The 24,607-nt window shown below is 32.5% G+C and overlaps 3 protein-coding genes across 3 annotated transcripts; 1 reads left to right on the top strand and 2 right to left on the bottom strand.

Moving 5' to 3' along the window:
- Nucleotides 1-809: 809 nt before the first annotated feature.
- Nucleotides 810-16,186, bottom strand: LOC108740509 (fez family zinc finger protein 1-like). The gene is made up of 2 exons (XM_018474841.1): nt 15,877-16,186; nt 810-2,194 (listed from the first exon to the last, which is right to left on the bottom strand). Exon 2 carries the CDS (start codon nt 2,117-2,119, stop codon nt 992-994), a length of 1,128 nt encoding a protein of 375 aa, XP_018330343.1. The 5' UTR covers nt 2,120-2,194; nt 15,877-16,186; the 3' UTR covers nt 810-991.
- A 4,662-nt stretch (nt 16,187-20,848) lies between these two features.
- LOC108740506 (G patch domain-containing protein 11) lies at nt 20,849-21,916 on the bottom strand. The gene is made up of 3 exons (XM_018474832.2): nt 21,754-21,916; nt 21,259-21,700; nt 20,849-21,208 (listed from the first exon to the last, which is right to left on the bottom strand). Exons 1-3 carry the CDS (start codon nt 21,801-21,803, stop codon nt 20,921-20,923), a joined length of 780 nt encoding a protein of 259 aa, XP_018330334.1. The 5' UTR covers nt 21,804-21,916; the 3' UTR covers nt 20,849-20,920.
- Nucleotides 21,917-22,028: 112 nt separating this feature from the next.
- Nucleotides 22,029-24,581, top strand: LOC108740503 (conserved oligomeric Golgi complex subunit 2). The gene is made up of 6 exons (XM_025981634.1): nt 22,029-22,266; nt 22,319-22,546; nt 22,600-23,150; nt 23,207-23,687; nt 23,743-24,369; nt 24,424-24,581. The coding sequence occupies exons 1-6, from the start codon at nt 22,225-22,227 to the stop codon at nt 24,493-24,495; spliced, it is 2,001 nt and encodes a 666-aa protein (XP_025837419.1). The 5' UTR covers nt 22,029-22,224; the 3' UTR covers nt 24,496-24,581.
- Nucleotides 24,582-24,607: the final 26 nt, after the last annotated feature.

The raw sequence follows: 24,607 nt of genomic DNA, 5'->3' as shown, positions 1-24,607 counted from the left end.
GTTATACTGAGGTAATATTTATACCATTNAATGCATTAATAAACATATACTTTTTAAACTTTTATTCATTTTTCCTTTACCATCAACAGGTGCACTTTAAATTAATATTATCTACTTTAGGTCTGTGATAAATGATACGATTACGATAGGAGAAGACAATATTCACTATAACCAATAAGTTATACTGAGGTAATATTTATACCATTTATATAAAATGTAAAATTTACGAAAAATTCTTACCTTTTTCATGTCAACAATGCCAAGGAAGGTGGAAATATAGTCCGTAAAGGTATTAATTTCATCACATTTAATTATTGTTCGTAAATAAATGTAGAGGTACTACGCCATGTACTTTTATACCTACACATAATTTTCGATTTCTCTTAGTACAATAATTTTTTAACTTTTAAAAAAACTGTTTTATACGTTTTAATTGCTATAATTTAATCAAATTTTGGTTAACTATTACACTTTTAAATGATTATTTATTTAATGAACTACTAACACTGATTGTACATCTGTTTTGACAGCCAGAGAGGTAACTACATTTACATAGAAGGAATCACTGTTAATAAGTAACCAGTGGTGGTCTAGAGCTTTTCAGAAAATCATTACAGGGAACAGATATTAAAAAGATTAATTAATTACAATAAACATAATAAATACTTTTATATTTATAACAATTTCTTTGATTTGTACTAATTCAAATGCTGATTACGTTTACCTACCTGCAAATATCGTATTGAGGAAGAGGAAAACGATTTTTTGATTTAAATATATAACATTTATTGAACTAAATAAAGGTCAATTCTAAAATACAATTTTAGCGTCGTAAACCTAAGAAAATATTGCACATTTAAGAGATCAACGCTTATTAGGCATTTCAGAAGCTCTACGATTTCACAAAAGATATTTAATTGTGTTATTGCATGGTTAATAAAACTAATTATGCACGATATAAGTCCGATTTTTGTAACATTTCCTCGTGTTGTCATAACAATTTGCTTGCGTACACGGGTATGGATGGTCTAGAAGTAGAAGGTGGCATGAGAAAGGGCCTAATAAAATGTTGAAGATCACTTTCTCCGTTATAAATAGAGCTACTGGTTGATCCGTGACTGTTTCCACTCAAGAAATCTCCATCACTTCCGCCACAAGTTCCCTCATGTAATTTCCTCATGTGCTTTTTCAAATCAAAGTTTCTACAAAATCCTTTTCCGCACACTCGGCATGTAAATGGTTTTTTATCGTTATGAGTATGCATATGGAATGTTAAATTATAAACTTGATGAAAAGCTTTCGAACAAACGGTACATTTGTAAGCTTTCTCTCCACTATGAGTTAGTTTGTGGTTCTTATAATTCCCTTTCTGGTGAAATCCTTTCCCACAGAATTCGCATATAAACGGTTTGTAACCGGCATGGATCCTAGCGTGGGTGTTTAGAGTTGAGGAACGATTGAATGCTTTCCCGCAAGTATGACATTTGTGAGGTTTTTCGGAGGTGTGAATTATTTTATGACGACACAACGTTGACGCCTGTCGAAAACCTTTGCCACATATTTTACAAACGAAAGGTCGAGCACCAGTATGAACTGGCATGTGTCTGGTTAAATTGTAATGAGCATTGAACACTTTTCCACACTCTCCACATTCGAAACTTTTCTGTTTCGTAACTTGGATATTATTTTTGGGAAGTTCGGAAGACCTATTACTTTTTTCAAAATGCTGACTCATGGAAATAGAATTGGGTGGAAGAAGAATCGACGGGGAACTACCGGTAGCTACAGGCGTTTCTGACGAATAAGCCGCTGAATTTGTCGCAACGCACATTAACTGATTCGGATGGTAGTAAATAAATGGATATTGTTGAAATAGTTCATGGGACTGCAACATGCTGGGAACGTATTTTTTGAATGCCGATTCTAAATTCGTACAATTCGAGAAATTTGAAATTAACGGAACGTTGGTTAATCCATCCGAGTTTTGTACAGTTTTACTTGATGGCTTATCGGGTTCCATTATTTTATCAATTGAGAAATTTAAAGATTTTGAAGTGGGAGGGCTGGTTTTAGACGATGCAGGTTCCAGCGATACTGGAGTTTCACCTTCCGATTCCATAACGCCAAAGATTTCTTTATCCTTTTAAATATATTTTTATTTCTTCTTAATGAAGAGTAAGATTATGATACATATCTGAAAGAAAAAAAATTATTAACAGTAATCTTGCCAAAATGAAATTGTTGCCTAAATTTAAAAATATGCCTATTTCATTTATCTTCCTTCGAGTTTGAAAAGCTGAGACAAATATCGTCGTTTTTACTGTTTTCTTATATTCTGATTTGTAAGTATTAATAACTAAGTACTCATAATGTTTACGTAGTGTTTTTGACTATTGGTTTGGAAAACAATTTTCGCGAACCCTCGCAGTTCCAATTAGTTGGGAGCGGTTTAGAAGCAAATTGAAATGTCGGTCGTGTTCATTCTCATCCCTCTCTTGTCGTTCGAAATAGAGAGAGATCTATCTGTGGTAATAACGTTATTAATAGTTTATTTAGGATTTACATCGGCGTAAGCAGTAATCGAGGGCAAAGTGGAATGTTCGTGAGTGACATGACTATAGAATTGGGGGAGAATGATGACTATAATTATTGTCATACACTATCGACAGCATCACCGATTCTGCGGTCGACGTGCCGCTTTACTTTAGGCGTCAATTTGTTTTTTAAAGAACATTCAATTATCCCATCGCGCTACCGTTTTCTTCCACCAACTTCGGAAGGAAAAATTGATAAATATATTTATTATCGTTTAAGTTTATATTATAATAGATACACTTATGTATAATTAATGGGATTCTCCCTTGTAACTTCTAAATAAATAAATTATTATTCACATAAAAAACAATGCAGTACTTGTGATACGGTCGGAAACTAGCGGACCTCGGAAGATCAAAAACTGGACCGCCAACAATTTCTTAAAAGTTAATCACTCAAATAAATTATTGAAAAAACATTTTTTTGTAGATAACAAAGTATGTTTGAGGCTTGAGCACCACCCTTATCATTTTCTGGAGGAAGGAATATGTTTTTTCTGGACCTCGACAAAAATTTTCAAACAAATTGTGAGCTTTCCATTCGTCGTTTTGTTCATCCCTATATTTTAATTTTAACCACTTTTACCATTCGATGGTAAATAGACATCAATACTATTACCAAAAGTAATAGTATCGATACCTATACATGGTCTTTTGCTTTTGAAATTTTTTTGAAGTTAATTATAATTTATAGATAGGACTTATGAATTAATATGTAAATGTAACAGTATAATAGCAGATATAAATGCCGATTATTATGCCTTGAACTGTACATGATAATTTAGGATTAGATAATAGATTCGACGTTATCATATAGTGATTAGGTTTAATAGGTATTCCCTGAGCTTTGCATCACTTGTGTATTCTCTATGCATGTGTGTACGTTGATTGAATATGTCTCTATCTCGAATCACACTGGCATCGCATCATAGTAAATCTGATCAGCGGAGATCCGGTGATTCCCCTACTGTTTGGAACACATAATAGCTATTACGGCGATTAAACGAAGGCTGTTTGCCGATTGATTTCCACTTGCTCTAACGCCTACGCAACCGCTATTTCCCTTTCTACTAATTTCAATTGTCACGTATTACATACAAGGCGATTTATCGAAATGTTATACAAAAAAGTTAAGCAGATATATATACACTACAAATAAACAAATTGAATATCGTCGTACTTTTAAATTATATATATATATATATATAGNCACAACTTTAGATATATATAGGTAAAGTTTTTTACTCTTGAAAATGACCATTTACCTGCCTGGTAAATAAAGCCATAAAATAAAACGTCTATGTAAATACAACTTTTATCTATTTATTAGTGCGTGACAGCATACATGTAAGTGCCGTTAAATTCCTGTTAATTATACGCGAAGGGCTGCGAGTTGTCAGCGTAAAGCCCCCGTCAAGACACGTGCGGGTGAATGAGCCTGCGATCAGCCCCAGTCAATCGCACTAGTACCCTAAAACAGGGCCGCAAACCTACACAAATTCTGCATCCGGGCCACGTGCCCGGTTATCCTAAAATCATATTTCCGACTCTTCCACTTGGCAACTTCCTATTAACTAAAACGCAATCACCCTGTTTATTATTAGCATCTCATTTCAAATATACATATACAAGGTGTTCCCAAACAACGAAGCCAAAACGTTGGCAAACATATATATCTACCAGAACTTTCAAAGACTGAAAACAAAACGCGATGTGTATTCTTCAATTTGTTCATCACGTTTCTTTGTATGCACTCGATAGGACCACAACGTAAAATTCTGCATCAGATACATACATTTATACCACAACGCACATTTCTGTTAAAAGTTAAATAGCTACACAATAAAATTTCGTGTTGTGATCTTTTTATGTTTGTCAAGTTGTGTTGTGGCCGTTTATATAAAATTCTGCAATGGTGCATTAATAATCATTTAGAATGCGTATTTTCTAATTAAAAGCGTCTAAGTTAAATCGCCACAACAAAACATCATATTGTGGCCTTTTAATCACAGTGCCTTTCTGTTAAATACAAACATAATAAGAATTGGTCTATTGGCGGTCTAATTGTCAAGTTGCGTTGTGGCCGTTTATATAAAATTCTGCAATGGTGCATTAATAATCATTTAGAATGCGTATTTTCTAATTAAAAACGTCTAAGTTAAATCGCCACAACAAAACATCATATTGTGGCCTTTTAATCACAGTGCCTTTCTGTTAAATACAAACATAATAAGAATTGGTCTATTGGCGGTCTATTTGTCAAGTTGCGTTGTGGCCGTTTATATAAAATGCTGCAATGGTGCATTAATAACCGTTTAGAATGTGTATTTGCTAATTAAAGACGTTTTAAGTTAAATGAGCACAATAAAACCTCATATTGTGATGTATTTGTCAAGTTGCGTTGTGGCCATATATACGAAAATTTGCATTGGGGTTAATTTGGAAGCATAAAATGCAATCTCTGGTAGTTTTTTCGTTGCCTGGCCCTAACATACGCATTTCCCTTTTATTTTTGCCACACGTCGTCCTACGAAAATTATATGTATTACGGCATCCCTATACGTATTTACCTACACACAATAATGGTAACGCGACTCTAGCAGTTCTTTTTTTTCATTCCGAATGTGCAGTCGTTTTATGCATTGTCATGTACCTAGTAATAAAATAAAATATACCAAGATTGTGGCGCGAGGTACGATGTTGTCATGATTACATCTGCTTGGTCTTCCGTTCGAGCTTTTGTGCAGGCCACGCGACCCAACAATACCCCTATCAACATCTTAAGAAAGCATTTCCGCCGGATCTGCTCAGATCATATTGCGAGGCATCTGCGAATACGCTGTGCCACCCTCTCGCAATTCGGACAATTGTTTATTACCAACGCCGTCACACCACCAAGTGTTTCTGCAGCCATAAATACTTAGGGAGTGTACTCAATATATTTATAAAAAAAAGTTAACTACACGTTAAAGGAACCTACAGTTATTTTAACCATCAGCCCATGGAAGGCTGCATTAAGGTTTATAACCGAAAATTATTGAAAAACGAGACTGATATGGATTTAGAAGACCTTATTAATATACATATCAAATTCCTATAATAATAACTCATAATGTTTCATACACATGTCAGATACCCCCAATAAGGAAACAGGAAACGAACCATAAGTTTTTTCGCTGAATTTGAATTTTGTTTTAATTTTAAAAGGTAATTGCTAAGTTCATATTTAACTACCAAACCCTTCCAAAGAAGACGACGTTGTGTGAAGTGTAAAATTTTTTGTCTTCGCACCAGGAAATGCAGCGGCTTAGCCAAACCGGTGGGGGTTGGAGAGTTCAAAAGTCTCCCTCGACAAAAATTTTCAGTCTCTCTCCAGTCTCTCAGAGTCTTTCAGCATCTCTCACAGTCTCTCAGTTATTGACTCAGTCTCTCAGGGATCTCTCACAGTTTCTGTATGTGAGGCTCGAACGATAAAATTGTTAATTCAGAGATTCGAGTCTCTCACAGAGAGACTGAATGTATAAAACTGAAAAATAGAGAGACTCGAGTCTCTCGTAGAAAGACTGGGATCTCTAAAATATGTTGAACTTAACTTAGTTAAAAAATTTAACTATGTCTATCGAGACACCACTTATTGAGAGATTCGAGTCTCTCGTTCAGAGATTCGAGTCTCTCGTTCAGAGACTGGATACGAAATGAGGATCTCTCTATGAGCGACTCGAGTCTCTCGTTCGGAGACGCTAAACAGTTTTTTTGACAATCTCTCTCAGCGACACCAGAGAGACTTAATGAGAGACGGAGACCTCGAGTCTCGCTTTCAGAAACTCTGAGAGACTGAACATTTTTACCTACTAATTATTATTATTATTTTATTTTGCGTAATGGGGGTTTTCAGCATTTTTTACATTGACCCCCCCTTCGCAAATATAGGCTACGCCACTGAGGAAATGGAACTGAAAAACATTTTTTTTGACTAGAAGGTATGTATAGGTGTTGTAGAAGTAAGAGGTACGGGGGGTTGGGGTAGTGGGGTGTAGTTGAAAAGGGAGCCAGGGCGCAATGAGAATAAAAACGAGCAACCCCCCTGTCTTGCGAACGTACTTAGTGAAGTTCGCCGTAGGATGTGTTTGAGTTAACAAAAGCCTACGCGAGTAGACAGTGCCCTAGTTGGCGCAGGATCTATAATTTTAAATGCAGGACAATTATGCATTGTGTCCCCGGATTCGTTCCCCTGCGGTTTTCTTCAATTTCGCAGCATATGTCATAATCACGTTCCGGCTGACTGTTGTTATTCATAATACAACCCTCGGTTGCCGTTCGTGTCTGTCGGCAACACGAGCTGAAATAAAGACACAGCGATTTTCAGTTTCTGCAAATGTAAAGATTCGAAAATTTAGCTCAGGCACTTGCCGCAACCAGTCGAATAATAGCAAAACGTTTTCCCTCTCGGAGCCTGAGCAATCTACAGATTGACGACGTATGTATGTACACCTCGAAATAGTTACGGCGCGCAAATAGAACAAGAAAAAGACAGAAGGAGACGGGAAAACTCGAGAATAACTGACGCCATTTTGGGTGTAACCCTTGACGCATTCTACCTTTTTTTTACACAAAAAGGGACAACTTTATCTCGAAACATTCTCAACCCCCAGAAACTTTTACCTATTTTTTAATGAGGATAGTATTAAACAAAACAAAATACTTGTGTTTCTTGTTCGACTCAATTTAAACTTTACGTACCTATCTAATAGTTAATTAATTGATCCTGGTAGGTAGACAGATAATCTTCCCATTTTTAAATTGAAAATGTTAGCAATTTAAATTTAATCAAAAACGTATCGGATTTATCCGAAACGAATGCAATAACGCGAGAGTGAGTACCTACCGGAAATAGAAAATTTCAATTTAAAACATTAGATAATCAAATTGTCAATTGATCTCAATTAGATAACTGTTTTATAACCGTTACTTATAATTATATCTATATTTATTTTTAGTGTTTACATTATCGGAATGTACTGGAGCGAAGTTGTTTTATCATGTTTGGCATTTTCTAAATGTGAACAGCCGAGGTGGAAAGGGGTTGTTCGAGTGTGAAAAATCGATCGAAAACGTCAAACAGCGTAGAAAATCTGATGATAAGCTCTCTGTCTGGCTGCGCGCTATTCTTTGCATGACTTTGGAACCATTCCTGTCGTCTTCATCTCTGACCCTAAATGTAAAACCGACTCACATTTATCGCAATAATTCTGATGCAGACAGCTGGGCAGGCTCGTAGTCACTCCGATCCCGCCCTCGTCGATATGATGGTTAAGATGAGAGATTACAATCCACACCAATTTCATCCATCCACATCATCGTGTTTAATACTTTTCACTCAACATAAGTAATAGCTACAATACATCGATCTTTAAACACTTAACATCCATCTCTGTATACGTATGTTATCGATACCTACCCTTTTCCGCACTATTTACGAATTTTAATATTTATATAAAGATATTTTATTTCAGTCTAAGATATACCTGTTTATGTATGCGAAATATTCAGATTTGAATCTGTTGTTTCTTTTACGATTTTCCATGTTTAATTTCTAGATAAGGTTCGTCGTAAGTATATGATAAAACTGTATGTAAGGGGTAGGTGTTTCATATTTGACGGTGGGGCGTTCGACAAGCCAATAAGGTCTCACTTTAAATCAACGGTCAGTTTAAAACATAATGCGGTTTCCTGACAGAGCCATCGATATTGTGAAGGGTCCTGTCGATTTTGCAGGGACAAATTGAATTGTAAATTGATTTGACAGGTATTAAATGAGTCGTGCATAAAACCGTCTGTCCGACATGCAATATACATACATTCTACATATATGTGTGTGTAGACATGACACACTATCACTTTAATTTTTTTTTTTTTTTTTGAAAAACGTGATATCACCGCATATACACATGCGATGGGCCACTAGAAGACGGAAACATTTATGTACGTATGTCCACAAAGGAATAAAGGCGCATGTTATTTTTTTATTCAATGGTAGACTAGAAGATAGAACCGATTTTCGATATCTCATAGGTCAGTAGAAAGGAAAAAACCGTGGGGATGTGGCTAAAACAAAGAGAATAGTGGATTATTAATTAAATTGGATCTAAAATGAAAAGCCTGAAATCGCAAAATCCAAATCAAAAACGGGGTAATATTTAATACCTGATAAAATTTAAAATATGAACAATGTTTTGATGAATAAATATGTGACTGATTCAAAATATTCTTTTTAGTTTCTTTTCGTCTTTTTTCTCTATAAAAAGAAAATTAATTTTTCATTCTGCGACTTCTAGGATAAATATTATATTTTATATTTGAGCTCGGCAAATTAGTTTTTTGTCGGAAACTGAAGGCATTTTTCACAAATTTAAAAAAATTATTAAAACTGCATAATTCCATAAACATATTTATAAATGCGACTTTGAAAGGTGACCAAAAATTGAAATTAATTATTTATCCGTAACCAGCTAAAGTGGAAGCAGTCTGGATGTTGGAATGTTCGTTTAAAAATAATTTTGTTGATGCTAATGAAGTCGTAACTGTTTGGAAGTTTAAAAATCAGTGCCGCTTATAAATCCGTCTGTTGCTAGATATACGTACCTATTAGAGAAAGAGGCAATGAGGGTACGAAAATCGGGAACGAAAGTCCGTAGAATTGAGAAGGGTGGTAGTGGCAATCATCACGGCAGGCATACCGCTCCCTCAGCCCTGCTTGGTGCCGCCTCTCAGGCGCGGCTGTAATTATCTTGGTCAAATATTTGCTTTACATTTACCTTTTAACTATCTGGATCGACTAAGAATAGAATATCCGAAAGACCTGCTTGTCAAAGACGCACTTCTCTTTAAAATTTTGCCTGTCATTTCGAAAAATGGCTGCCCTCTCATCAGGCACAGACGTGATAATCAAAATGGCCACTGACTCTTCATTAACATTCAAACCTTAAGCAAAATATCGATCACTTTCGTAACGAATCGATCCGCTGGGAACGTAAAGAAAAAAGGCAGATTTCGAATAAATCATCGAGGGGAATACCTAATAGGTACTTGTATAATAAACACACTGTCACGCATTTAATTTTAGACTTTTACAATTTGTTGGTCTTAATGTCTGGTGCCTGTAATTCTTGGTCCTGTCTGCGATCGTCAGAGCTGGATTTACCCTTAGTGTAACCGTAAAAAATGCCGCCCCATTATCCATATTCTACATAAAACCAATGAGGGTTCAGACCAACTTTCTCAAATCGAGTATTCATCATGTCTTGACATTTTAATATCATAGGAAGGTAAAGCTCAAAAAATCCCATCAAGATTAGTTGATCCATTCGAGAATATTGTTCACAAAAACTCTAAAATAGTTTTTTTTTCTGTCTGTACTTTACAAGCTATAACAAATGGTGTGATTCATTTAAAGGATATTTCTGTCCAAATTTTTAAAAAAGTAATTTGAAACAATTATCGAATTTTTAAGCTCTAATAAGAGCTTAATTACTTGCAAATGCGTATGATTTCGAGCGATTTGAACTCGAAAATAATGAATTTTTCTGCCCCTGGGAATTTACCGCTCTGGGCACTTGTCCGTAGTGCCTCTAGTGTTAATATTAGCTAGGTTAAAATCGTAACACTTGTTTTTCCATTAATAAAATTATAGATAAGTAATTGATTGATACTTTCTATTACGACTATTTCAATTAATCTGCGATTTCATGCTGTACCTACGTATTAAGTAAAAGTAAGTAGTGTGTGGTGTTCTTTTAAAGCTGGTGTTCAGTGATTTAAGTTTTTGTATTCATGAGAAATCGATTTTGACTAACCAAGGGAATAGTAGTGTGTTCGGTATAATGATATGAACAAGTTGATATGTATCAGTTTAGGTGTAGGAGGGCAAACCGCAACTGTCCTTAAAAAGACAAATGCGTGTTTGCGATGACCATCTGGCACGAGCTTTTAAACTGAATTAATCACTCACCTCCACAAGCTCAGGTATACTTAAAAGATATCGTGAATTTTAAACAACACAACTTTAGGCGAAAGAGCACACTTAGCGAAAACTTAAAAAACTCCTTTACTTACACCTGATTTATGAATAAAAAACACAAATTAAGTCTTTAGACAGCACTTCAAGTACCGAAGGGGCTTGATACGCATTCACTTTATATAAAACTAAAATTGTTTTCGTAAAGAAACGTTTCAAGTCGTTATATTTCTTCTTTTTGTTCACTCTTTGATAATGATTTCTTTAAATAAATTTTGTTAAAACTTATTTACGTTCTAGGTATAGGTATAAAATAAAAACTATTTAATGAATATTGTTACATATTGAGATATTTTAATAAGTTTTAGTGTGTAGGATGTACCAACATTGGGAAAGTACAATATCGTGTATAAATGTAGTTTAGCCCGCGTTTGTCGATAACAGCTCAATAGAGTTCGGCAAACTACCATTCGCTAATCAAATTGCTGATGACTTTCATCAGAAATTGTGCTTTGTAGAGGTATAGCCACACAACGTAACTACTCATTAGTCTTTAAACGTTAATATGTAATCAATTCTTAATGCGTAAATTTACGTTAGGCTTCTAGTTGTTACCACGATCAGATAGATTGCGTGACATCAACCACTATATTAACGTTTAAGTGTTCTGGAAAAACGTATGGATATATACACATTTAGCCAAGCGTGTACATTATCGAGAATAACAAATTGTTGTGGACGCCATTTTATTGCTTGATATTTACATCGTAATCTCTACCAGTTTCGGCACGAAAGATTATCAACTAAACCACCCAAAAGTATTAATCTATCTATTCAACTACTTTATCCTTATTCTGATAGGATTTAACATACAGGGTGATTATGTGTCACTTCATAAATATTAACTACATAGGATACAATGTGTTCTAATACTTAGTAGTTACCAGATCGTAGTCCTGAATTATCCTTTCCTTAAGAAGTATGTGCCACAGTTGATGTTTTGCCGGCAACTGTGACAAACATCGTCAAGGATTGAGACAATCAGTTATATCCTTGATGAGGGTTCGTGCCATAGTTGCCGACAAATAAAATAAATAATAAATAATTTCCCAACAAAATGAACGTAGATTCTAAAAATTTAAACAAGGATTTCAGAACGCTATTCAATTTTAACAAACCACGCCCCTTATTAGTTGACCTAAACCAAAATCACTTTTGCGAACTAATTATCTCTAATTGACTACAAACCTTTTTGTTTTTTCGTTTTGTGTTTGTGCTTTTTTACAAAAATTTTGAGAGTTCTTTAATTGTTACAGTTATCAAATGATAAGGATATGATTTTTGTAGATAAAATTTGCATGTAGACGGGGTTAAGTTATTAAATGAAACAAAAACCGAGTCGATTTTTTAGATGATTATATGAAATAAGGATATGTTGGTTATAAGAAATTGTACTGGACAAATAGTTTTCGAGTTTATTACAAGACTACTAAATTTCTCTAAGATTTAAGGATCGCGTTTCAGATACAAATTTAATGTAAATAAAATAGTAAAAAGCAAAAATGATTACTATTTTTATCAAATACAGAACTGTTCATCGTGCCTCTAAATTTTTTACGATGTGGGACAGCTCAAGCAACTAATATATCGGATTTTGTTACCCACCTATTAATAGTCTATACCTATAATATAAATTCACCCATAAAATTTAATTGAACTTACCATCATTAAAAAAATTAAATTAAAATTTTATTGCTCTTGATAGATAGAAATTACGATCTTTACAAATGAATAAGTTAGATCTTTTTATAAATCACACACCACTCATTGAAATAATAATTAATGAAATAAAAGGAATTACCCTTTAAAGAATGATTTAAATATGTACGTACCATTGTCTTAGAGTGTGTTTTTGTGATATTCATTATTTTTAGTTGCTTTTATCATTTAAGTACTACCCCCCCATATCAAATAAAATTGTCCCCTGATGTGTAAGCGACGAAAAAAATCGAAACTAACTTTACACCTACTCCTGTAAGTTAATAAACGACAAACTACTTATATTAACTAATCGCCAACACGTGGCATTTTTATTGTTTCCGGCAGTATGTCAAATTAACACAATGTATATGAATTTATTATGACAACCCTCTTCTCTAACTTATTTAACCTATGTGTAGATAATAGATAATATTAAACAACGGAAACAACCCAATTGATTGTACCTAACACCAAGATTATCTCATGAACTGCATTAAGGTAGCCCGGCTGAACTTTGAACAGTAAAATTAACATCTCAATAGAAATTAGAAAATAAAATAATATATACCCTAAAATCCTAAAAGAAACTTTGATAATATATTAATGCACAATAAATTTAAAAATTTTTTATAATTTGGTCAGTATCAGTTATTCACCATGCGTAGAATCACGTTAAATTAAAAAATATAAATGACATTNATTAATACTAAATTTGAAACGCCGATAGGTATATTTATTAAAACTATCTGAAATGTAGTTAAGTTTATTACTATGAAAACGTATTACCTACTAAAAATGATGAAAGATAAGTTTCCATAAGATTACGTGTTTTAAAAAAAAAAAATAGATTTTTCTACTCATTCTATTTAGACGCCTTTTTTCACTATTGTCAATGAAAATATTTTAACTACTCATTGTACTAGTATAAAAACTCGTTATTTCACCGTAAAAGAAATTTCGTAATTTTATAGAAAAACTTTTAGGCAAGGTAGATATAGATGTACGTGGGTAATATAAAATGCATTTCATTATTATAGGTAAAGGTGTAATGTTGAGTAAATATTAGCACTCGATATACGTTATTATAAACCGAATTTCACCCTTCTTTTTAAGGTACACTTCGTACAAACCGTGCTATTTCTTTGTAAAGCCGTTGGGGCTGTAAGGGGGTTTCGATTGGAAAAACAAAGGCAACTAATAATTGTTAGAAGTTCCCTGTGCCCTTTTAGATTTAAAGCAGCCACTTATTCCCATTACGGGATCAATCAATATTTGTTCAAGTTTTGTTTGTATATGCACATAATACTTAAATGTCTTTTGTTACCGCAATAATTCATACACACGATGTTTGTATACAAAAATGAATAATACCGAACTTCGATTATGAATTTAGGTGCATTATGTATTACATATGCAAGTATTATGTACATCGTACCGTATCATATGCCATATAACAATACAGATATTTACCAATTAGCCACTATTTACCTACTTATACATTGATAGCATTTTTTATTTATTTTGTATTTTTTGCATATATGCAAGCGAATTCAACCAGGCACTGTGTATACTTAGGTATATATATGTAAATCCTAACTTTTAGGGTGTCAATCATCAGACAAAATATTTTCTCATTTCTCCGTCACAGAATCGAAAATGTGCAATTACAAAATTATATTATCAGGCTATTAAATTAGAGGTTTCAAAATTTTATTCAAATTATTTGACTATGGAAATATTTCATTTCACAAATATTAAGATACCTGTTCAAAATCCTAAAATATTCAAAATTTGTATTATGTGATATAAATATCCATATATCTGAATATATAAACAACCAATATTTAAATGTAACATTTTGAGGTGTTCTGTGTCTCACATATAATACTTAAGGAATTATCTTATATGGAATAAAAATGAATGCAATATTTTTACACTTCTAATTTTACTAATATTGTGTTCTAAATCACCACAATATATCTTTTTTTTTCAATATATTAAAATGTTTCATTGAATATTTAGATATTTCTTTTGAATGGAGTAGAGGGATTTATTAGACATCTGAATTTATCGATATTTGGAACAAAAGAATTACGTATATTACTTCAGGATTAACTAAAAACTTCTGCAAAATTAGTGCATAAAATGTCTTCAATTGTAGAAAAATTCAAATGGTATCCTAAAATATAATATAAATTTTGGTGTTAATATATGATGGCAAAATATTTTAAAATTTAATTATCTGGCTAAAATATATAATTGTTAAAAGTAGTAGAACTATTATATCTAAGGATTTAAAATTTTTATTCAAGTGATAATTTTCCAGTCGAAAATTTATCTACTGTTATTTGCTTTAATGATTAATTTTGAGATATTACTTCTCATAGTATAGGTATTAGTATAATGTAAATCTTTTTAACTCATTTTAGGGAATCCTGATCCTGAAAAGATCCTTCTTGCGTATCTATAACTACATATCGTTTCCACTTCTCTCATTTTAATTAGTTTTTAATATCTAATACTGATGATACCTAATATATAATTCTGTGTTTTGTATAATAAATATCAGTTGGGCACTTTTTAAATTTTTATAAGAATTAGTTGAAAGGTATTTTTAGACCACGAATTTAGGATATAAAGAATAGATAACGTTTCTGTACCAGTAGAACTTTACTGAAACCCTAAATTCACTTTTGGTAACTACCCATTTTTAAAGCTTGCCGTCGCATCATCGGCCATTTTAAAATAGTTGATCGTCATCAAGATTCTCAAATGAATTTAAAATAAAAATTTAAATTTGCTGTTAGAAGTTTTAAAAGACATAACGATGAAGAAACACTTCAGTTTTTGTTGTACTACTAAAAGGAGAGTAGCGTCAGATAATAGCAAACTAAAAATGGTACCACGCTTGGTACCTAGGCACCTTATACAAAATTGGAAACGAAATATCTAGAACAATTATCTCAATCTTAGAGTAAAAACAAAAATAAACTTTATTTTATATAATGTGTCAGGGATACTGTAGTTTCTAAAGAAATATTGTATTAGGTTTGATTGTTTANGAGAGTCCTTCTCGTGCTTTTGCAAATGCCGCCAATATAATTGGACGTTGCTGCATCGTATGAAAATATAATTGAAGGAATTCATCATTTTTTTCTTCAGCCAAACATATATACACTTGATGTATCGTATTCCTTACTACTTTTTGGTTTCGAAAGAATAATTCTCAGTAATAAATGAACAATAAAATAAAATTTATATAAAAATCCTTAACACCTTGATATATAAAGTGTATTATTGTTAGGAAATAATAAAATAAAACAATATAAAAATAAATGGTGAATAAGCACTAATTACTTACTTTTAAAATTATGGTTTTAGTTTTAATTTTTTTTTTAAATTTAACCTCGTAGTTTCGTTTTCCAAAACCAATAGTTACCATCACTTACGTACAAACCTGTGGTGGGTACCTTACAAGTTACCATCAAAAAATCCAAATCGACTTACTTTTGCCAAAGGACGAAGAATCCTTCGGTCAACGTCACTTTTCCACATCCACCACTACAGTATTGAGTAATCACATACAAATAGTCCGTATCACTAACGGGGGCTTTTTTTACGCGAACTTTATTATCATGCGAGCCTCGAAATCTTGCCAGTCGTCTAAGTGCTGCAAAGGGCCAGCTGCTGAAGAACGAGCATCGGGACATCACCGGCGGCATCGCCACAGCGGTGGTGGTAAATTCCGGCAACCTTGCCTTGCTCAACCCCCACCACACAGGAAAAGGCAAATTGCCGTCATAGCAGCTATAAACTGAAGCTGAGCAGGGAAAATTATTTAATTGTTCAGCCATCATTATGCTCGTTCTTTTTATTACCTACCACCTAATATCTTCTAAGTATTTGTTAACATTTAAATAGTTGGCCCTCCACCTTCTACAATAAGTACATAATATTTTTTTAGAACCTTACAAAATTCAAAACGGTAGCCTACCTACCTACTAATGGAAAACTATCGGCTTTTGTAATAATGCACCTACACAAACATTTGATATTGTTTAAAATTAAATAATCTGTTTATTGTACCGAGGCATACAAATAACAATAAAGAAATTTCTAGTAACGGAAATGTTTTATAAAAGACACTTTTTATAAGCGCAGCTAGATACGTTTAGGTAGGTATAAAATTTTGTTTATACTTACTAATTTTCTGACACGGCAGAAGTATGCTTTTAATTTCCTTTTTTTTTATAAATTTTCTTTTTAAAGGTAATCGTAAACAAAACAAAATAACTAAACCTACAGCTAACAGCTTTTTTTCGCTGCCTGTCTCAAGACGCTATGAGTTACGTAGATAACAGTAAGACTAAAAATTACGCACCTGGGCAGGAAAAGTAACAAGTGTCTTAGACCGCATGTAAATTTCCTCTCCTACTTTTACCATCTCTCTACCTATAAGTGAAATTTTCTTTAGACACTAGTGTTCATTGAGAAAAAAATTGGATATTTTTGCATGACTGGATTGAAAAGCGTTCTGTATTGTGTAAAGTTAAATGCTTACAATTATGGTTTTATATTTTATATTAGGGTTATACTAATATTTATGATGGACCAGAACTTTCAATAAATTGTCCTTGACCCACCCGGGCACCCCTGTAGCTACAAGTCCCTAAGTGTGTCTAGGTATCAAAATATTAGGTATTAGTAGATATAATGAGTGGATAATGAAAATTTGTTATCTGTGGTATGAAATAACTGTTCGGATCTAAATTTGTATCCGGGATTGCGGGTAATTCCTGGCAATTTCTTGAGTGAGGACAGGCATAAAACGGTAAATTGTAAAAGAGAAGAAGACACCATGGCTCGGAGATTTGTCTCGCCAATGAAGACAAGCTGAAAGCCGAGCAGATTGGCGCAAAGTTAAGCGGACCAATAGTCCCTCCTGTTATTTGAAGGGCGGGAAGAAGGAGGAGCTCAAATCCTAGGGGAGAGGTTGCAGCTGCCCGGATCCAACTCCCCCAGAAACCACTTCTACACCTGCCGCCATCCGCACCTCCACTTTAGCTGCAATGCTGTTATACTGTTTATGGTTTGTCTTCTTTATAGTTGCTTTTTACTGAACACCGGAAAAATGCATTCTCGCATTTACAAATATCACTCACTCATCATCATGAGCAAAAAATTCTCATTTTCCTTCTGAACCAGATAATTTTCCACATCTAGTCGGTTGCAAAAACATTTTCATTAATATTAATTGAATGATAAATTTATTACTTTTTGCCTGTCTAGTTACAAATTATATCGTTAAGTTGAAAAATAATGGCAAGTTTCACATAATTTTGTAAAACTTTACCGACTATTTTCTAACTCTTTTTATTTTTTAACTTAATTCCTGATGTCTATTTTACAAAATGTTTCACGAAGGATTTCTTTCTATTACTATCGTTAAATGTGCCTATATATTACCGTCCGCAAATTTAATTTACAATTAAATATTTTAATGAAAGCTTTTTATGTTATTACAAGATTTTCTTTGACTCGAAACATTCAACTGATAAAACTGTAAGTAAATGGAGAGAAAAGTATCTACCGGTCGCGATAAATTCAGACAATACGAAATGTGCAGTGAATACAACTAATTTGAAAATGCGTCTACTTAATTTGAAAGTGCTGCTTTCCTATTCCAACACCCTTGCAAAGCGAATATAATCGAACTTAGCACTCTATAGAGTAAGTTGCGCAACTCACCCTGCTGGTCTTTAGATTTTATCTCTTTGTCACGTGAATACTACGATCAAAGGGTAATTATGGTCATTTCCTTAATCAAAAGCATTTCTCTGTGTATAGAAATTCTTTCTAAAACTGCTATCAAATGTCGTTTCTACTCTAATAGGATACTCATTCCTGACGGATAATGTAGGTATTTTGAGTAGTTGTCCACACAAAAAATTCCTAGGGAGTGTTTACGGAAGTTCTCAGAAAACACATTACTTACGATGAAATTGTATAAATACTCACATGAATACTGCATATATTTTATATATTTTTTACACCTATAAAATGTTTTTTTTTTCCTAGATATAAATTTTTTGTATTAACACCCCCCATCTTCAATTTTATTTAGTATAAATTATAAATATTTTTATTTTCTCTAAAAAAATTATAGGTATAAAACTAATTTTTAAATAGTATAAATAATATTGTAACTCATAATGGAAGTCTTAAAATCAATATTCATTACGTTTAATAATTTAAAGTTGTACCACACAATCCGTATTGTATTGCGGGTTGTCTACATTTTTTGCTCCTACTTTATGATCGCATAAAAGTTTATCCAAGGATTTCCGAGAGAAACTAAAGGATATATTTAAAAGCTAACCCGTTACAGATTACGGTGCACGCAATGCACTAATTAAAAAACAATACAATTTCGTATTACAATAAAAAAAAGAAAGCTCTTTCGATGCTGCGTGTATAGCACTTATGACTGCACGGTGGCATAACTGTTAGGATATCTTCATATTTTGAAATGTTTCGCGCGTTTGAAAGAATTTTTAAAACACGATGTTCGACCTTACATTTCAGAAGTAAGGGGTGAATTGCAGTTTGAATTAAAAATGTATTTCCTTTCGATAGCTTTATGTTTTGCATCAAGGAATTAAAAGAAGTTCAAAGTTTTTTTGTTACACAAAAAAAATTATGGTCGGTAGTCCCTTTCATCTTTTGATTCTTAAGCGCCTGACTGTGTATGGATGTTCTACTGGCATTTACATATAACTTGTGCTTTTAACATCATTACACTCCCTAAAGGGCGGCTTTTCTGTTTTCTCCGTCATTCATAGCAAATTGTGCTCCGTATAAAAGCAAGAGTGTTGGGGATGAACAGCCACGCTGTTTCAGGTCAACGAATAAATTCCTTCTGGAATACAGCTCGCTTTCTACTTCGAGAGTCCTTCTCGTGCTTTTGCAAATGCCGCCAATATAATTGGACGTTGCTGCATCGTATGAAAATATAATTGAAGGAATTCATCATTTTTTTCTTCAGCCAAACATATATACACTTGATGTATCGTATTCAGATGAGTCCTGGATACGGTGGAGATCATAGAAGAATTATTCTACTTGTATACAACGAATAAACACTGGAGGGTAGTTAGGTGGACCTGTTTCCAACGCAGACAACATCCCGTATAGATACACAGCAATTTTATTTCAAAAGAATTATTGTTTTAATTGGAACCGTCTTCTCAAGCATATCACACTTTTTTATTTTAATCTTATTAAATTACACACGTATCACAATTAATTAAAAATTAATTTGACGACCAACTTATACGACAAAGACATCAAAATATTTTCAGAAAATCGTTGGGCATAATAGTTAATAATTAAGAAATTGCTTATTATCTATAACTATTGTATTTATTATAAATAATTAGAAATAGTTTCACACGGGTGAAGTTGCGGATAAAGCTAGCATTAAATAAAATCAGCAGATAATTATAAAACGACGCAGGTGTAAATAATTCATAATTGCTTTTAAAACATAAAACAAGATGTTCTTTAGCTGAGTGCTTTAGTTTTATTCAAGAGGGTTTAGGGTACGGTATCCTTGTTTGTAGGCGGAAAGCATGAAAGAAATATGCAAATGTTCGCATATCGTTTGCTAATCCCATCTGTGTTATTATGCACAGTTTCGTCTCTTTATTCGTCTGCAGCTCAATATACTCTCCTTAATTAAAGTCTCTTCAAAAACGGATGCAATTTTGAACACTCATTAATAACTACATATTGCATATGAATATACATATGTACATGGGCAGACAATTCTTAAAGTCGTGATATAGAATGTAGCCCTCGCTCCCTTCGCTTTATTACCGATCGGAATTATCGTATTAAGTACGGTACCTACAGTTGATACTTATTAAATAATTTACTTTAACAGAGCTTTCAATTTTAAAATTCATAAACTGCCAACCAGGTATACGATATTAAAAAGCATAATGCTTAAGTTTAATAAAGCTTCCTGAAACGCAGGCATCACCACTCGAAAATAATAGGGAAAAGTGTTGGGGTCGAGTTCAACATTAAAGGGCCGTCTGTCCTAAGACTAGTTGGACACATCTCTACTTTTTCATACCCTGAACCAATTTTCATATTTCCCTAAAACTAGAGCATCCCACATCCCTTAGAAAAAAGAACAGTAATATAATCTAGGTCCACCTCTGTCCCTCTTAATTCCTGTTTTAGCTTCCAATATGTCTCCGTACGTATCCTGAAAAGTAGCACGACAAAAAAGGACTTTATACCTTTCAATAATAATAACATAAATATAATTTAAAATATGCACATATTCCTAAACCAACTACAGACAAAATAAACATTGAAATTGAAAAGTATTTATTTCAGTATTATATGTAGAACAATTCTCAGTCACAAACTATAAAAAAATAAATTAAATAAATCTCTTATATTTACTAAAAATATCACAGCTTGTGTTGTAATGTTTATTTCCATTTATTAATAAATACAACTTCCCAAACACAGTAAATTAAATATCATCATCATGATCTGTTCTTGATATTCCAGGACAAAAAGAATTTAAATCTTCTATGTCAGTTGCTCTAGCAACACAATAGATACAATAAAAATAGTTATTTCGTAAATACTCAAGAAGATCATGCAATTGCTCCGCTAGAACTTCTTTGGTTTCTTCTTCTTCAACTTCATCTTCATCCTCTTCAGATGAATCTTCATCTTCTTCTTTCTTCTTTTTCTTGGTCAGTTCTAAAAATGTATGCTTTGTCCAAAAAAAATTTTTATCAGGAAGTTGCTTCTCCTAAAATAAATTAATATTAATAATATAAATACCCACTAAAAAAAACTTACATTTCTGAAATCTAAATCTTCACATGCTTTTTGTGCTTTATATAAGTCTTTTTTCAGTATATGTAACTCATTTTTTTCTATCTTTGAAGCCTTAAAGTTTCTTTCAGTGTTAATGTTGACTTCAGTTTTCTTCCTCTTTCTTTCTTCCAACAAAGTTTTATGGCCTAAACCTTTATTACCTAATTTTACCTCAATACGAATGGGTTGAGTTACACCCTTTTCTGACTTTCCTAGGCTAGTTCCTGCCTTATAACCCATTTTCTCAAGAAGCTTAAATCCCTTGTTTTCTGATGATATTGCAGTCTGAAGTCCCTGCTCACGAATCTCATTTTCAGTGTCTAGCTTTGGTTTTTTTTGACTTGAGACGGTTTTTTTATATAGTTCATGATCTCGTTTCTTTGATCTATTGAATATTAAACCTGGGCGAATGTCCTCTTTTTCGCTGAAATAAGTACACTAATAACTTTCTGTTCAGGGTACATAAAGCTAATTTACCAATTTTGTAGAAGTTTATCGGACATATAATCTTCTTCGGAATCAGACATGACCGTTTCTCCCTATTTTAATTGTTTATTAGATAAATATGTAGTAATTGTATACAAATAAGTTAGTTTTTTTTTTAGGTTACAAAAACAAAAATAATACGGAATACGACATCTTACTATAGACAACACTCAATACACCTGTGACAGAAGAAAACTCCAACACAAACGCTGGTAGTTCAAACTACCATTAATGTTTATTAGATCAAATATGCTTCAACTCGTAGTTCAAATTATAAACGTCAAGAAAATTATAACCTCAATCATTTTGGTATATTAAAGTGCATTCGGTTTTATATTATGCTCTGTTTTAGTTTTAATTGTGTTAATATTTAGTGGTTAATTCTTACAATTGGAATATAAAGTGATTCTTATGATCCCGTAAACGTAAACCAGTACGACCTACAAAACAATAGTACCTACAATGGATACAAGCAAAGGACTTGACCATCGTTGCTTTTCCGATGTATATTGCATATTCTATTTTTGTTTAATTTTTGTCTAATAACTATTTTTAGGACAATTTTAATGTCGATTATTATTTATCAACTCACATGCATAAATGTGATTTACTTACTCTAAGAAAAGAGTTAAAAAAGTATGGGGCCCAGTTATACAATGAAACTATCAATATTTTAAAGACAGAAACTAAATCTATTGTGCATTTTGCTGAAAGTTTATGTTTGCTTCAGTCAAAAGTATCTAAATTATCCCAACCAGTTTTACAGTTTAGAGAAGAAATCAGGGTAAGATAAGCAAAATATAAAATGGCACTTTAGTAATTAAGATTATTTTGTAGACAATTCACGATTTCATAACAAAGATCCAAGACAACTATCAGAACATATCAAGAAATCTTCAAAACAGTGACCGAGAACAACATTTAATTAATCTTAAAATAGGCATAATTTCATCAATCACATACATTAAGTGCACTATAATGCATTCTGATTTATCTAAAGAAGATTTAATGACATTAAAGTGGCTTGTAAATGAATATTCGTTTCAACTAAATTATTTGAAAGAACTAGGATTTAGTCATTCTGATTTTGGAGCTTACATTAATGAAGTTGAAAACAAATTAAAGGAATGCATAAATAAAGCATTTTTTAAGGCATTTCAAGAGAAAGATGAGAAAACAATTTTATGCTGCTTAAAGCTTTATCAAAGCTTATCAGAGCAAGCAGAAGCTGAAAAAATTATAAGGGAAAAAGTAATTAAACCAAAATTGAAAATGATCTTTTCCCAAGAAAATCTTGATAAGAACTCACAAGATTTAAATATGTTGTATTCAGAATCATTACAGATTTTACAGAATGAAATTAATATACTATACACTTTAATCAATCAGTATGTCTTTAACTGTTCACTATATCATAAATTATTTCATTATAATTTTATTGTAGAAATTCTGAATTGACTGGATTTAACTTCATAATCAATAGCTTTTGGAAAGAAGTTGATATAGAACTTATAGAAGGTTTATCAAACATTACAGCACCAGGGAATCCATATTTGTTCCAAAAAAGATTCCATGATTCTTGGAACTTTTTACTGGAGATAATGAAACATGATCCAAATGCGGAACAAAATAAATGTCAGTATTATCAAGCTCATATAAAACGCTTCAATTTGCCAGTTTATTTTGAGATAAGATATCAACAAATTGGTGCTAAGCTGGAACAGAGCATTATTGAGGATTCAACAATTACAGGAAACCCACAATCTGCCCAGAAGAAATTATTTTATTTAAATCCAACAGACGTTCTTTGGGAATGTTTATGTTCATGTTTTAGTAAAGAAGTTTTTTTGGAACATTTGACTGACCAATTTGTTAGACTTTCAATGCTACTTTTATCAAGATATTTGAAATGGCTAGAAGATGTGGTATGATAAATAATACATAATATATTATTAATAATTGAATGTATGGTTTTTACAGTTTGCATCAGAGGAAAACGACAAAAATAAATTGGATATTTTTTTCATACACTGCTTAGCTGACTTAAGTGCACTACAAACTAAAGTTGGTTTGAAATTTTGTGATCCCATAGAGTCTAGTATATATAGAATTCTTCCTGAGAAGGTGAAGAGCATTCTAGTCAAAATTTTCAAAACAAATGGCACTAAAATTGAATCAACCGAAAACGTAATAAAAAATAAATTAATTTTAAGGAAAGTACAGTCAACACATAATCATTTACAACAAGTTCGTTCAATTCCTCGTATTTATCGAAAAACGAATCGTAGCGCCCCTAAAGTTCCCAGCCCTTACGTGATAGATTTAATTAGCGATTTAAAACGTTTTCACGAAGCCCATCATAATACTGGTGTATCCGAAAACATTTTAGTTAGTATAATTGAAAAAACAAGTGAAAAGTATTTAGATTTAATAAAAGAAGTGTTACATTCTGTATCTGAAACTGAAAAATCATTGAGACGATTAAAAAATCGAAGTTTAACTAACACAGAAGAGATATTTACTAATCAAGGAGGTTCTGAAGCAGTTTCTGATGAAAAGAAAATTAAAAATCAAATTAAACTTGACGCCGATTATTACCTAAAAGAGGTTTGTATGTTTCATTTTATTCAATTCCTAATTTTTATATATTTTTAATTCCAGGTCAAACAATTTCCTATACAACAAGATTGTTTAGCAATAAATAACCTTTCCCGAATTGACTTTTTAACATGATTATCTATTTTGTTAGTTAAATAATTAATTGATAGTATAAAAGTGATATTTGGTATTGGTAAAATATACATTCTAAAATATTTCTTATTTTGTTACACGGTCTGAAGTGCCT

The sequence above is a fragment of the Agrilus planipennis genome, unplaced genomic scaffold (genome assembly GCF_000699045.2).
Source record: "Agrilus planipennis isolate EAB-ADULT unplaced genomic scaffold, Apla_2.0 scaffold179, whole genome shotgun sequence".
Lineage (NCBI taxonomy): Eukaryota > Metazoa > Arthropoda > Insecta > Coleoptera > Buprestidae > Agrilus > Agrilus planipennis.
The sequence above is the reverse complement of the archived record's forward strand: the minus strand, read 5'-3'. Positions and strand labels throughout refer to the sequence as shown.